Genomic DNA, 14480 nt, shown 5'->3' with positions numbered 1-14480 from the left:
ACACAACTGGGTTTCAATGAACAGTTTAGCCAAGACAACAAAGTAAGCAGGATCAGAGCTTAAATACTGGAATCCACTGGATCCAGTGTGGGGTTCTTGTCACTAGAATGTGCCCCGTCAGCATTTGAAAGAATAAAGGTCATCAACTGAGAAGGAGAAATCCGTTTGGACAGGTTCTTTTGAAAATTATCTCTGTATACACATACCCGCATCAGTATCATGAGCTTTGGGGTAGGGCATTTCAGCAGTTATGGTATTAGAAATTAACTCTAAAATGTATCCGTTTATTTCAGCTCTGTGATTACTTGGGCAGCACTTACAGCACTAATATTGATTTGCTGCTTATTGAACTGGCTGACTAGTGCCCCTATCTTCTCCTAAATAACTGTGGGAGTGACTGAACGATGCATTAAAAGTCACTTTCATTGAATTGTACACTTGAAACCTATATAATTTTATTCATCAGTGTCATCCCAATGAATTAAATTAAAAAAAAAAAAAGAACCAATGAGCTCTAGTTGATTTGGCTCAGTAGATAGAATGTTGGCCTTCGGACTGAAGGGTCCCAGGTTCGATTCTGGTCAAGGGCCCATGCCCGGGTTGTGGGCTCGATCCCCAGTAGGGAGCATGCAGAAGGCAGCCAATCAGTGATTCTCTCTCATCATTGATCTTTCTATCTCTCTCTCCCTCTCCCTTCCTCTCTGAAATCAATAAAAAATATATTTTAAAAAAAAAAAACCCACAGCCCTAGCCAGTTTGGCTCAGTGGATAGAGCATCGGCCTGCGGACTGGAGGGCCCCAGGTTCGATTCTGGTCAAGGGCATGTACCTTGGTTGCAGGTTCCCCGGTCAGGGTGTGTGTAGGAGGCAACCAATTGATGTGTCTCTCTCACATCGATGTTTCCCTCTGTCTCTCCCTCTCCCTTCCACTCTCTCTAAAAATCAATTGGAAAAATATCCTCAGGTGAGGTTAACAACAACAGCAACAAAATTAAAAATATGTATATAATTTTTTTAAAAAAATGATCCACAGACTTGAAGGCATGGAACCTGTCTGCAGGCTGCATTTTTCTTTTCTTTAAAAAGAAAAATATTCATTTATTTATATATTTTTTATATTGAGAGAAAAACATCAATTTTGTGTTCCTCTTATTTGTGTATTCACTAGAGGCCAGGTGCATGAATTCACGCTTGGGTGGGGTCCTTCAGGGTGGCCTGCAGAGATGGGTCCCAGCTTGCACCCCCAGCCTCACAGCTCCGCAGCCCTGCCTGGCACCCCACCTTGGCCTGATGCCACCCACTCACCTGCTCCACCATCCCGCCTGCGGGGCGATTGATCAGGGCCAGGGCCCCCGCCCCCCGCCCAGCTCCCTCACCACTGGTCGCCATCTGCAGGGCAATCGGCAGGGTGATCAGGCCCCTGCTCATACCCGCCTTGGCCTGGTGCCACCCACTCACCTGCTCCACCATCCCACCATGGTCCCGCTCTCATTGGGGCCCATTGGGGCTGGCAGTGCCTCCACTGCTGCCAGTGCCGTGTCGCCAATACCCACTATGTTCCGCATCGCCCCCTGGTGGTCAGCACTCATCATAGCAAGTGGTCGAACTCCTGGTCGAATGATGGCCTGTGGGGACAATTTGCATATTACACTCTTATTATATAGGATTGGTTGATTCTTGTATGTGCCCTGACCAGGGATCAAACCTGCAACCTTGGCATATCAGGACAATGCTCTAATCAACTGAGTTACCCATCCAGGGCCAGAATAAATATTCTGCTAAAATAAAACCATTCAAAAGTCACTTTATAGGTTTGTTTTTAATGGTACTGTCTTATTCACAGTATCTCTTTTTTTTTTTTTTTAGAGTAAGCCCCAGTATCCAAAGAGAATTACTTCCTTTCCTATCAGCAATGGCTCCAAAGAAAATGGAATCCATGAGGAACAAGATCAAGAGCCACAGGATCTCTTTGCAGGCAAGTATGGACTCAACACTTATACTAGGGATCTTCTAAATTACTGAGTTAAAGTAACCTTCCCCCTTCCTCTAGGAAAAAATACATCTGCATAATTAGGATTGTGAAGGATTCAAAATATATAAAACGCAGTCCCTGCCATCAAGATTCTTGCAGGTTTAGGGAATAAAACATAAATACATAGCTTCTTAAGAGCGTCAGTTAGACAAACTATTAAACAGAAATATAAATGTGACCAGAGGAATGATAGACATACTAAGGCATGGCAGCTTAGAGAGGTCTGAGATCAGACTAAAGCAGTGGCTTTATACTTTTATGACCAAGACTCATAGTAAGAAATATATTTTATTGTCATCATCCAAAATATATACTTACTGTCCAGCTGGCATGGCTCAGTGGTTGAGCATTGATCTATGAACTAGGGATCACAGTTCAATTCCCCATTAGGGCACATGCCCTGGTTGTGGGCTCAATACCCAGTGGGGGGCATTCTGGAGGCAGCCGATCAGTGGTTCTCTCTGATCATTGATGTTTCTGTCTCTCTTTCTCCCTTCCTCTCTGAAATCAATAAAAATATATTTTAAAATCTACATACATATATACTTACTAGAGGTGATCGGGCCCATCTCACCCAATCCCGATCGGGGCTGATGGGGGCCAACCCTGAGGGGGAGGGACTGCGGGAGGTTGGCCAGCCGCAGGAGGTTGGCTGTGGGAGCACACTGACCACCAGGGGGCAGCTCCTGCATTGAGCGTCTGCCCCATGGTGGTCAGTGCATGTCATAGAGACCAGTTGAGCGGTCGTAATAGTCGCTTAGGCTTTTATATATAGATAGATATAAATCTGAAACAAGTTTTTTTTAAATTTTCCTTACAACTTTCAATACAATCTGAAATTTTTTATTATTTCTCTTTTAATGACATTTGCAACCCATTGAATTGATTTCACAATTCACCAAATGAGACACAATCTGCGGTTTGAAAAACAATGGTATAGAATGGGGATTTCTTAATCTTGAAGATTTTAAATTTTCATCCTAGGGCCAATTAAGAGCCATTGGCAGTGTTGAATTTGGGCAACATAATGTTTTAGGAAGACTGATCTAGTGGAATTATTATATAAAATGGATTGTAGTGGACAAAGATTAGAAACTTCAGAAGGTATTCACAAATTAGTTCAAGAATGAAATGACAAAGCAAAAATAAGGTGATGGAAGTAGGAAGGGAAAGGTAAAAACTTTTCAAAAGAGAAATCAACAAATTCTCGTGTTAGTGATTGGACATACTAGGTATCCAAAAATCAGGATTGAAGACAGAGTTATAGGTTTCAGTCTAAGGACTGAGAAGAAAATGGTACTGTTGGAGAACTATATTCCAAAGAAGAAACTGGCTTTTGAGAGGAAAGTGAGTTAGAGTTTTAGATATTTAAATCTGAAATGTAAAGGGAAATGCCCCGGAGGGGATTTGAACTGTGGTGCTCTCCCTGGGATAAGAGGGAAGAACTAGAAGAACCTCTTCGTAGAGGTTGAAGCTGCCATGGGAATGTGATCCTTAAAGGAGAGAAGAGTGAGGAAGGGGCAAGATGAGAGCATCGAGGGTAAGATTCTGGGAAACTCACATTAGAATTCTGCTAGGAAATTTAAAAGACAAAAGGGAAGGAGAGGTTAGAAGAAGATCTATAAAGATTTAGAAGATTTTCCAGTTCCTTTCATCTCTGAAACTTAAAGTGCACACTATTTAATCATTCTGGGAGTGATTATTTTTTGGATACAGTTTCTGGAAGAGAAATATAAAATAATGAACTGTTTTTAGATATATAACAGGTTGAAAAGAAGGTTTTTCTATCTTTGGGACCTTAACATTTATATGATCTTTCCTTATAAGAAGACCTGAAATCTTAATGTAACTGATAGCCCCAATGGTTGTATTTTATTTACATGAACATATAGAAAATCTTTATTAGGGACATATTTATTACTAATGAGGACTCTGATTTACTTAATTCCCCTGCTACTTTCATAAGCAGCTAATACCTACCTCACTACTAAGAAAAAATCATAAAATACAGAAAGGAATGCTTACAGTGAGACATTTAGTTTAGGACTTGAGTAACTTCTCAAGATGTTTTAGATATTGACTGGAAATTTAAGATATTATATTTTCTACATGATTAGTTTAGTGATGATCAGAGTATCTGTGATGGAGCCCAAAAGCTTTTCCATCACTCTTATCAAGAGTACAGGGAAGAGCCCTAGCCAGTTTTGCTCAGTGGTTAGAGTGTTAACGTTCAGACTGAAGGATCTCGGGTTTGATTCTGGTCAAGGGCACATACCTCAGTTGCAGGCTTGATCCCCAGCACCCAACATGTGTGGGAGGCAACCAATGGATGTGTCTCTCTCACGTCGATGTTTCTCTCTCTCTCTTTGTTTCTCCCCCTCCCTTCCACTCTCTAAAAAAAAAAATCAATGAAAGAAATATTCTTGGATGAGAATTAACAAAACAAACAAAAAAAGAGAAAGGGGGGGAATAATACAGAGAAAAAAACATGTAAATTTTGACCTCTTTGTCACATGAATTTCAATAAAAATGCCACAGCTCTTCAAAGAGCTCTTAGTAGCACTCCAATAAGCCAAGGGTTTTAAATAAGAAGCACCTCCTGTTTCATTTCTAAACACATTTGTTAACTTAATTATTTGTGTGGGGCCTGCATGATGTGAATATCTTAAACATACTTCAGCTGGTTGCTTGTTTCACAGAATCCTAACTTGTTATGTATACTTTTTTGTTTTGTACTCCCACAGCATCACATTATGTTACCACTCTTTTCCTGATAGGGACTGGATTCCAACAGTATGACAACTTTATTTGTAGACATGATTCACATTTAATGATTAAGACATTGATCTAGTATTTGGTTGCATCTTATAGACCCCTGTCTCTGGTTTCATTTTAGCTCCAAATGAAAGTCTAGAAAAGAAAAAGAAACCACTTTCTTAGAATTCCCTAAGGGCTAAAATTGAATACCTAGTGTTCAAGCCAAACCCAAATGGATATTAACTTTGTTTTTTATTAAAAAGAAAAAAACATCTGAGCTGTTTAGATGTTGAACTTCTAGCTCCATTGCTCTGAGTTAAAATTGCTTTTTTTAAAAAAATGGCCTAAAAAATGTTGATGCCTAGAAATGGTGCATAATGCTCTTTTAAAAGTATCCTCTCTAGGTCACTTAGAGAATGAGTTGTTCTGCTCAACTGAAATTTCCAAGATAGACAAAAGCAGCTCTTAAGCACTATTTTGTAAAACTGTTTTGATTAGAAAGAACTATAATAATAAAAGTATAATATGCTAATTAGACCGGACGACCTTCCAGACTAAGCTGAGGCTGCCGCCACGGCTGTGAGGGCTGAGCCCCTTGAACAGATTTCGTGCATTGGGCCTCTAGTTTTTAGATATTACACATCTTTTTATCCTCCTTGGACCACATATATTAAACATAACTTAATCTTTGCAAGGTGATCTATAACTATAATTGTGAACAATTCTTAAATTGAGCTAAAAATGCCTGGCCGTGTGGCTCATGGTTGAACCAGGAGGTCAAGATTTGATTCCGGTCAGGGTACATGCCTGGGGTTGCAGGCTCGATTCCCACTAGGGGGCGTGCAGGTGGCAGCCAATCAATGATTCTCTCTCATCATTAATGTTTCTATCTCTCTCTCCCTCTCCCTTCTTTTCTCTGAAATCAATTTTTTTTTTAATGTGCTAAAGCAACAGTACCATCATCAGGTGTGGCAAATAGTCCTTCTCATAGGTGTTAGTATGTTTGTATCTTGGGTCCATTTTTTCTAGTTTATAGTTTTTCTTACTCTTCCTTTGATATCATTTCTTTAATGTCAGTATATGTGCCTTTCCTATCATATTGGCTTATAATGTAGGTAACCAAACTTATTCTTCTTTTACGACAATTATAACAAGAATAAATAGGCCCTGACTGGCGTGGCTCAGTTGGTTGAGCATTATCCTATACACCAAAAGGTCACCACTTGGATTCCTGGTCAGGGCACATGCCCGGGTTGCGGACATGCAAGAGGCAGCCGATCTCATGTTGATGTTTTTCCTTTCGTGTGTGTGTGTGTGTATGTGTGTCTCCCTCTCCTTTCCTCTCTCTCTAAAAAAAATCAATTAAAACATATATGTGTTTTAAAAAGATTAAATAGGATCCATATAAGATTTTGAAGGAATATTCCTAAGAGTAAAATAAATTGGCATACTTACTTTGGCTCTGTAGTCTTTTTGCTTGATAGCTAGTTCTTGCCTAAATTCTATGTAAGAGGGGGTAGCCAAGTAGTTCTATTTAGAAATGAAAGATGTGGCTCTATTAAGCTTGTGCTAGAAGAATACTTCCCTTACCATCTTCCCCTTTTATACATGTAAAAATTTCATGATTCTTATTCTCTTAGTCTGAGAACCTCTGAGTATTGAGAGTGGTTGCTCTTGTTCTTGTCACAGCCTATAGAACTGAAGTTTAACCATTAAAGACGCATTATTAACCTTTATTATAAAATATTAACTATTTTCAGATGCCACAGTGGAGCTATCACTGGACAGCACACAGAATAATCAGAAGAAGGTGCCAGCCAAAACACTCATATCTCTTCCTCCACAGGAAGCCACAAATTCTTCTAAACCCCAGCAAAGCTACGAGGAGGTGAGAATCTAGTGTGTGTGTGCGCGCGTGCGTGTGTGTGTGTGTGTGTGTGTGTGTGTGTGTGTTTAGAACTATGTTGCCAGTCTGAAGTTGAGTATGAACCCTGAGTAAATATTTAGTGTCTGAAGCTCCCATATTCAAGAGTATAAACTCTTCATTCCCTCCTTAGCCTGACAGAGGCAAGTTTCCAAAATCTAGCAATTATTCATTATGATCAAAATAAGGTTTTAAGATAATAGATGTAACAAAGACCTTTGAACAGCCTCCCAACTTAAAATTGTGGAAGTTGGTTCATTGGCATTGTTGGGAATGGACAACTGAACACTGATGCATAGAAGGATAAATCTTGATGTTATATTGGTACAATATTAATACAGGGTAAAATTAATAGCCTTTTTTATTATAGTCTCATGATTGTTTTCTCTTTAAAAGCTAGAGGAAGAAGAACAGGAAGACCAATTTGATTTGACAGTCGGTATAACTGATCCTGAGAAGATAGGTGAGTGTACTTGGGACTCCTTGTGACGTTAGGATGCGGCTGTGGGAAGTATAGTTAGCTAATTTCTAGATAGTCAAGTCCAGAACTGAACTAGCCATTGTAAAGTACTTCCTCGTTATCTTTCCTGTAAAATTATACTCGTTACTATGCTTCTAAGGCCAGAAATGTCAATTACCCAGTACTTTACTTAGGTTTTTCTTGGCTTTAGGCATAAAAATCAGAGACTCAAATACTATTAGAATCCCTTTTTAAAAATCCAGACATCTCCTCCTCCCACAGAGTTAATTAAACCATTTTATTCCCTTTTGAGATCACAAATCCCATTTAAACACCCAAAAAGACACATGTTCTATACTTTGGGGATACTGACTTTGTTTTTCCCTCAAGAAGTTTGAAATTCTTGTTACAGACCATTTATCATGTACTCTGCTGTCCTAATGAAGGGGGGAGGTCTGCATCTCTTTATTTTAGGTAAAGAATAAAAGACCCAGGTTGGATCTTGGTCAAATTGAAACACAATACTTAACTTTTGCAGAAGTTGGATTTTTAGAATAACCTCTCCATGTCCCAAGCTTGTGAAAGCTATTAGTGAGCAGAGAGTAACAGGCCTCAACTTTCCTTGTTCCAGGTATATCCCTACAGAAGATGCTATACAGAGCCTTGTCCTCCTAATCTCTGGTTAAGTGGAAAAATGTAATTTCCAACCTTCTGTCTATGCTGAATTAGAAATAGGAATTTATAAAGTCTAGTTCAGGGGTCCTCAAACTACGGCCTGCGGGCCACATGCAAATACAAATATTGTATTTGTTCCCGTTTTGTTTTTTTACTTCAAAATAAGATATGTGCAGTGTGCATAGGAATTTGTAAATAGTTTTTTTTAAAACTATAGTCTGGCCCTCCAACGGTCTGAGGGACAGTGAACTGGCCCCCTGTTTAAAAAGTTTGAGGACCCCTGGTCTAGTTAGACTTTATACCAAAACAGTTTGTCGTTAAAATGTTGAGTTTTACTTTTCCTAGACTGTTGCACTGGTAAGATATTTATGAGCATCTTATACACTTCGCTTTCCAACAACAGAGGAAATTGAGGACCAATCGTAGCTTTCCTGTCATGTCACAATTAATTCTATAAAGACCTATTTCCAAATAAGGTCACACTCTGAGATACTGGGATTTAGGACTTTCAGTATATCTTTTTCAGGGGGACACAATTCAACCCATTTTTTTTAAACATCATGTGGATCAGATTTATTTAAATACAAGTCACTGCCCTAACCAGTTTGGCTCAGTGGATAGAGCGTCGACCTGTGGACTGAAGGGTCCCAGGTTCGATTCTGGTCAAGGATATGTACCTTGGTTGCAGGCAAATCCCCAGTAGGGAGTGTGCAGGAGGCAGCTGATCGATGTTTCTCTCTCATCGATGTTTCTAATTCTCTATCCCTCTCCCTTCCTCTATGTAAAAAATCAATAAAATATATTAAAAATAAATAAATAAATACAAGTCACTTTTGAGGATAAGTCTTCATCTTAGGTTGGTGCCAAGAACCAGCTGCTTAAAGCATTTTCATGTTCAAAGCCTGATCTTATTGAAACACCTTTTATTTGTATGGGCTGTTTATTCAACATGAGGTTCTCATTTCCACATACATTAAATAAAATTAGAATCCTACTTCTATCAGGACATGCTTTTTTTCAGTCTTGGTAATTTGCATATGCCATCTTCAACTTCTGAAGTTATTTAGGAAATTAACATAAATTTAAAACTGCTGTACTGCTAGCCCATTTCTATATCTTGTGAGTTGTCTGTACATGCAAGTATTTCTCTTTCCTCACACATTTCCTCAGTGAGAGCAGATGATATGTAGGCAAAGTGTCTGAAGATCCTGCTTTGCTACTGTGGGGTATTTTGTGTGCGTTAATCCTCACCGGAGGATATTTTTCCATTGATTTTTAGAGAGAATGGAAGGGAGGGGGAGAGACAAATAGAAAAACATTGATGTGAGAGGGACACCTAGACTGGTTGCCTCTCGCATGCACCCCAACCAGGGCCAGGAATTGAGCCTCCAATCAAAGTATGTACCCTTGACCAGAATCGAACCCTGGACCCTTCAGTCCAGGGGCCGACACTCTATCCTCTGAGCCAAACCGGCCAGGGCTGCTACTGTGTTTTATGTATATGTGCACTTAGACTTTTCTTAATTGAAGGCAGTAGATTATGGGATTGACCTTTTGGATATTTGACTATGACTACTGGACTATGAATGAAAATTTTAAGACTTTTTCTATAAAGTAAATCTAGATATCTTTTTCCTTTTATCAGTGGTAAGTATCCTTAGTGATATTAGGCAATGCAGTATGAGTGGTTTAGAAGAGAACTAACAGCAATAATCAGTATAAAGTAATTTTTAAAGTTGACTATATGATTTCCATTTTATACATACTCTTATTAGGGCTGGCAAGGTAGAGAAGGCAAGCCCTCTATTCCTATATAGGTACACAGCTTCTTTGTGTACTTTCCCAGCCACCTCACTGAAACCAAGTTGCAGTATATGACCCTGCTGATCCAGTACTGCACCTTCTTCCCCGGGGCCCTTACCCCACAACCAGTTCAGAAGCTTAACCAAGTAGTAATTGTTGACCTAGGTTTCCTGTTTGGTGTGGGGAAAAACCAAGGGGTGGGGAGGAAAGGGACAAAATCAACCCCAAACACCAGAGTCTAGCCCCAAACATCAGAGCTGTATCTGTCTACAATCCAATGTATGTCTTTTAAGTGCTCAGGGAGTCAATGGTGCCTTTATGTCCCTCAGTGGCCTAGGTCAGGGCACTAATAAAAAGAGAAAAACAATTGCTTGAATCCCAAATTATTTAACAGTCAAAGGCTGTTTCAGAAACACAATTCCTCCAGAAAGAGAGATTTGTATGATATTAGGCAGCTAAAGTCTCTTCCGGCCAGGCCCTTTGCTCTGGTTGAACATGTTAGATGAGAGAGGTCAATGTCCCCCAGCACCAATGGAGGGGGCCGTGACAGTATTTCTGAAAGAGCAAACCAAGCCCAGAGCTAGCTTAGGGTAGAACTACTTGTTTCCTTTTGCATCAGTTGCTTCCTTTGCCTCCTCCTGTTTTACACAGCAAGAGAATTGTTTGGTTTTAGACAGATGTGTGCAACCAGCCCAAATATTGGCATGATAACAACTGATGGATTGTCAGTATCCAGTGCTGCTTTGTGGAGGGCATAAATGGAGCCTGGCTTTGAACAGGGGACTGACTCTGTCTAACTCAAACGGGCCCAGCCAGCATCCATGGGGCATGAAATGCATGAAGGCCCTGAGGCAAAGTAGGAATTGAATTTAGGATGGTATATAAAGCTTGGATATGAAACAAGTTTCCCTTCTTATACAGGGCTCCTGTAGCTTATGATTCCTGGTTAAATGTTAACAAGATTAGCACTGCTTTGGTTTACAGAATAATCCTCTACTGCTTTCTTGTTCTCCCACAGGGGATGGTATGAATGCCTATGTAGCCTACAAAGTTACAACACAGGTGAGTCCACGTGACCCTTCTGATGGCTGCCTTAATAGACTTGGGTGCTTATACCAGAAGGTCGTCATTCAGATTTTTTCTGGGTATTTCTGTAGTTTCTTTGCCAAAATCTTCCTTCAAGTTTCCTCAAGATGGAGCAAGCCTGCATCCCCTTGGTAATCTCATCCAAACCTTTCCACTTTTCTTCCAGAGAGCTACCGTTTCAGTGTGAAACTTTGTAAGTTTTATTAGGACATGCAGTGTATCTGATACAGTCCTCTCCCTCTCAGGAACTATGTGGCTTAGAGCTAGTTTGGTGGATTGCCCCAAACTATATATCACCTGTTTAAAAATTGTCAGTTCTTCTCATGTTTCCTATGTGACAGTATTTCTGAAAGAGCAAACCAAGCCCAGAGCTAGCTTAGGGTAGAACTACTTGTTTCCTTTTAATACTTTCCCTAACCTTTTGCTCTTAGGTCTGGTCTTCCTTTTTTATATAATATTAATGCATACAAAACTTACACAATGTTGTATGCATGTTATGAAGCATAAAAAATGAAGCCCTGAACCTACCACCATTCTTAAGATGAGTACCATTGAATCCCACCTGTGTCTCTCCCTGTCATATTCCTGCCTCACACCTTAGAGGTGACTACTCTTCTGAGTTGTCGCTCCTTTATTTAAAAAGTCTTCATATGTGTATCCCTAAACAATATACTGTTTTGCTCTGTTCTTGAATTTCATAAAAATTGCATCATGCTGAAAATAGTGCTTTCTTTACTAGCATTGTTCCTCAACCCATCCATGCTGTGTGTAGCTACAGTTAGTTTATTGTGTGATTATAACATAAATACTTATCTGTTTTTATGTTGTGAACTAGAGGCCCAGTGCACAAATTCGTGCATGGGTGGGGACCCTAGGCTGGGCTGGCAATCGAGGCAGGGACAGGGGGAGGGACTGCAGGAGGTTGGCCGCTGGCCCCAAGGAGGAAGCCAGCCCTCAGCCCCCCCTGGGAAAGGGGCCACATCTGCTGCCACCCACCCCTGGTTCCCCCGTCCCAGCCCAGGGCCCAAAGGCCGCGATGAGGTCAGGAGAGGAGGCAATGGCTGCCCCATCACCGCACCGCTCCCGCCTCCCCCACCCCTCCTTCCCTCGCAGCCGCACTGCCACCACATTGGGCAGTGGGCCGATTGGGGCCTGCCGGCCAGGGGAAGAGACCATGGGAGGTTGGCTGGCTGCGGGAGTTTGGCTGTGGGAGCGCACTGACCACCAGGGGGCAGTCACTTAATGCAGGAGCTTCCCCCTGGTGGTCATTGTACATCATAGCTGACTGATTAACGGGTTGTTCTGGTTATTCAGTCGTAATGGTCACTTAGGCTTTTATATATATAGATATTTGGCATATTTGCTATTTTTATAGTTATGAATTATGAACATTCTTGCATAGTCCCCTAGTGTACACATAGAAGAGTTTCTCTAGGGTATAGAGCCATGAATAGTTCCCCTGGGTCATGCAGATGTTGGAAAGGAATACAGCCTAGTCTTTGCACCAATTAATACTCCCATTGGCTGTGTAAAAGTTCCTGTTGATACACTTTCTTGTTAATCATTGGCAAGGCCATTCTCCTTCAAGTTTGCCTATCTGGTGAGTATTAAATGATCTCTCATTTCATGTTGGCCTAGTCTTTTTTTACTAGAAATCTGCTTTATGTTGTCTCTCTACTACTTGTTTCTCTGTCTCCTGTAAATTCTATATCCTGTGACACCTTAGGGGTTAAAGTGTGTACAGCTTAGACATTTCATCTGACCCTCCCCCTTAGAAGCACTGTTTAGTCTATCTTTAGTTTGGCTGCTTTAATTCCAGCAGCTAACATCCTTAATAAGTCAGTGCAGGAAGAATGAATAGAATTCTAGCTTTAACATTTTTCCATAGAGCAAGGGTTCTTAACTTGGGAATGAAACTGTACGCTTGAATTTAATCGGCTGCCTTTTGTAATCCTATATATTTCATGCATTTAAAATCATTATTCTGAGAAGGGCTCTGTAGATTCCAGATAGCCAAAGGTAACTATAGCTCCAAAAATTTAAGACTCTCAGCCTTGGAGAAAGTTATTTACCAGATGGCTGAGACAGGGATCTGGGAAATAAATGCCTTTGATGTCAGCTGGACAATTTTCAAGATACTCCTTCATTCCTTATTTGGAATGAAACTGCCTTCTGTTTTTTCTGTCCCCAAGACGAGCTTACCAATGTTCAGAAGTAAACAGTTTGCAGTGAAAAGAAGATTTAGTGACTTTCTGGGTCTTTATGAGAAGCTTTCAGAGAAACACTCTCAGAATGGCTTCATTGTCCCTCCTCCACCTGAGAAGAGCCTAATAGGTAAGCCTGTGCTCTCTAATCCGCTTGGGTATGTTCTTTGCATTCTTCTGCAATATATTTTCTACTGAAACTATTTCATGTAACAATGTAGTCTTGTGGTTAGAAAAGAAATATTTCCAGTACTTTCCTGTAAGGCTCATGAGTTCTAAAGAAATAGCACGTTTTGACATGTTCTCTTTCCTTTGGTATAGTAGAATATCCTAGTGTTAGCTTCCACAGGTAGGGGTGTGTGTGTGTGTGTGTGTGTGTGTGTGTGTTGGTATCTAGGAGACTTAAATGATTGCTGTTCCTTCCAAATTGAAATGTAAATTGGATGGGGATTGGGGGAAAGGAACCTTCCCATCATCCTCAGTTGATGTTTGATCTATACTCAGAGTCCCATGCCCCCCCCCCCTTTAGAAAACATAGACTCTGCAAGTCCCAGAGTCTAGATCCTTCAGCGCTTCAAGACTAATTTCACAAATGACACGCGTAAAGGACCTTTGGTTGATGCTCATGACATTGAAGCGGCCTTTGATTCTGTTTTGCAGTGCTGTTCTCATTGCCTTTCCTCCTATGGGCTTTCTTACAGGTGTACTCTTTTCATGATGATTATTAATTATTTTTGCTTTTTAAATTCCATTCCAGGAATGACAAAAGTAAAAGTCGGGAAAGAAGATTCCTCTTCTGCAGAATTTCTTGAAAAACGGAGGGCTGCTCTAGAAAGGTAAGTGCCATACAACCATTTTCCTGAGTAACATGAGGACTAGTGAGAAGCTGAAACCTTAGACTCAATTGTGAGATGTTCACTGGAGTTAGTAGAGATGAGAAACTTGGGTGAATGAAAGATTTACACCTTCATAGTATGCCTGACTTTCCCTAAGTCTCTTACCCACTCAGCTCAGGAACAGACCATCTTCTTTTCTTTCCCCATCCTGAGTAGGCAAGCAGTCCTCCTCTCCTTGGACAGTCAAATATGAATAACTGAGGTCTCTTTGACCAGTTATTTCTCCTCCCCTTTTATAAATGTGAAGAACATGAACTTGAATGTGCTTACAAACAGAGTTATACTTAAGCGCCTTATCTGAGGACGTTTTAAAGTAATGAAAGACATTGTAACCCTGCTGGCACTCTATGACACTCAGAACCAGGGAGGCCAGCCTGACTAACCAGATAACTGCTTACCCCATAGGTACCTTCAGAGGATTGTGAACCATCCTACCATGTTACAGGACCCTGATGTCAGGGAGTTCTTGGAAAAAGAAGAGGTTAGTATTGTACGGACTTCATAATTGAATTTCATAATTGATAGCTGTCCCTCGCGAAATGAAACTAGTTCATTCAATGAATATTTGAACATTTAACATGCATATAGGCTAGTACCAGACTATATCCTACTTTGTAAACACCTATGAGTGACAAGTATTTTCA

At 40.5% G+C, this 14480-nt stretch overlaps 1 protein-coding gene across 1 annotated transcript in view; it reads left to right on the top strand.

Annotated features, from left to right (window-relative positions):
• SNX1 (sorting nexin 1) overlaps positions 1-14480 on the top strand; it is a 44257-nt gene that overhangs the window by 21046 nt on the left and 8731 nt on the right. Inside the window, exons 2-8 of the mRNA XM_070421197.1 lie at positions 1866-1974; positions 6549-6676; positions 7109-7175; positions 10669-10712; positions 12929-13070; positions 13698-13776; positions 14242-14317. Of these exons, the coding sequence (XP_070277298.1) occupies positions 1866-1974; positions 6549-6676; positions 7109-7175; positions 10669-10712; positions 12929-13070; positions 13698-13776; positions 14242-14317 (645 nt within the window). The remainder of the gene's footprint in view (positions 1-1865; positions 1975-6548; positions 6677-7108; positions 7176-10668; positions 10713-12928; positions 13071-13697; positions 13777-14241; positions 14318-14480) is intronic.

Source organism: Myotis yumanensis, unplaced genomic scaffold (assembly GCF_028538775.1).
Source record: "Myotis yumanensis isolate MYYU_CA2020_CCGP unplaced genomic scaffold, mMyoYum1.0.hap1 SCAF_1, whole genome shotgun sequence".
NCBI lineage: Eukaryota > Metazoa > Chordata > Mammalia > Chiroptera > Vespertilionidae > Myotis > Myotis yumanensis.
The sequence above is the reverse complement of the archived record's forward strand: the minus strand, read 5'-3'. Positions and strand labels throughout refer to the sequence as shown.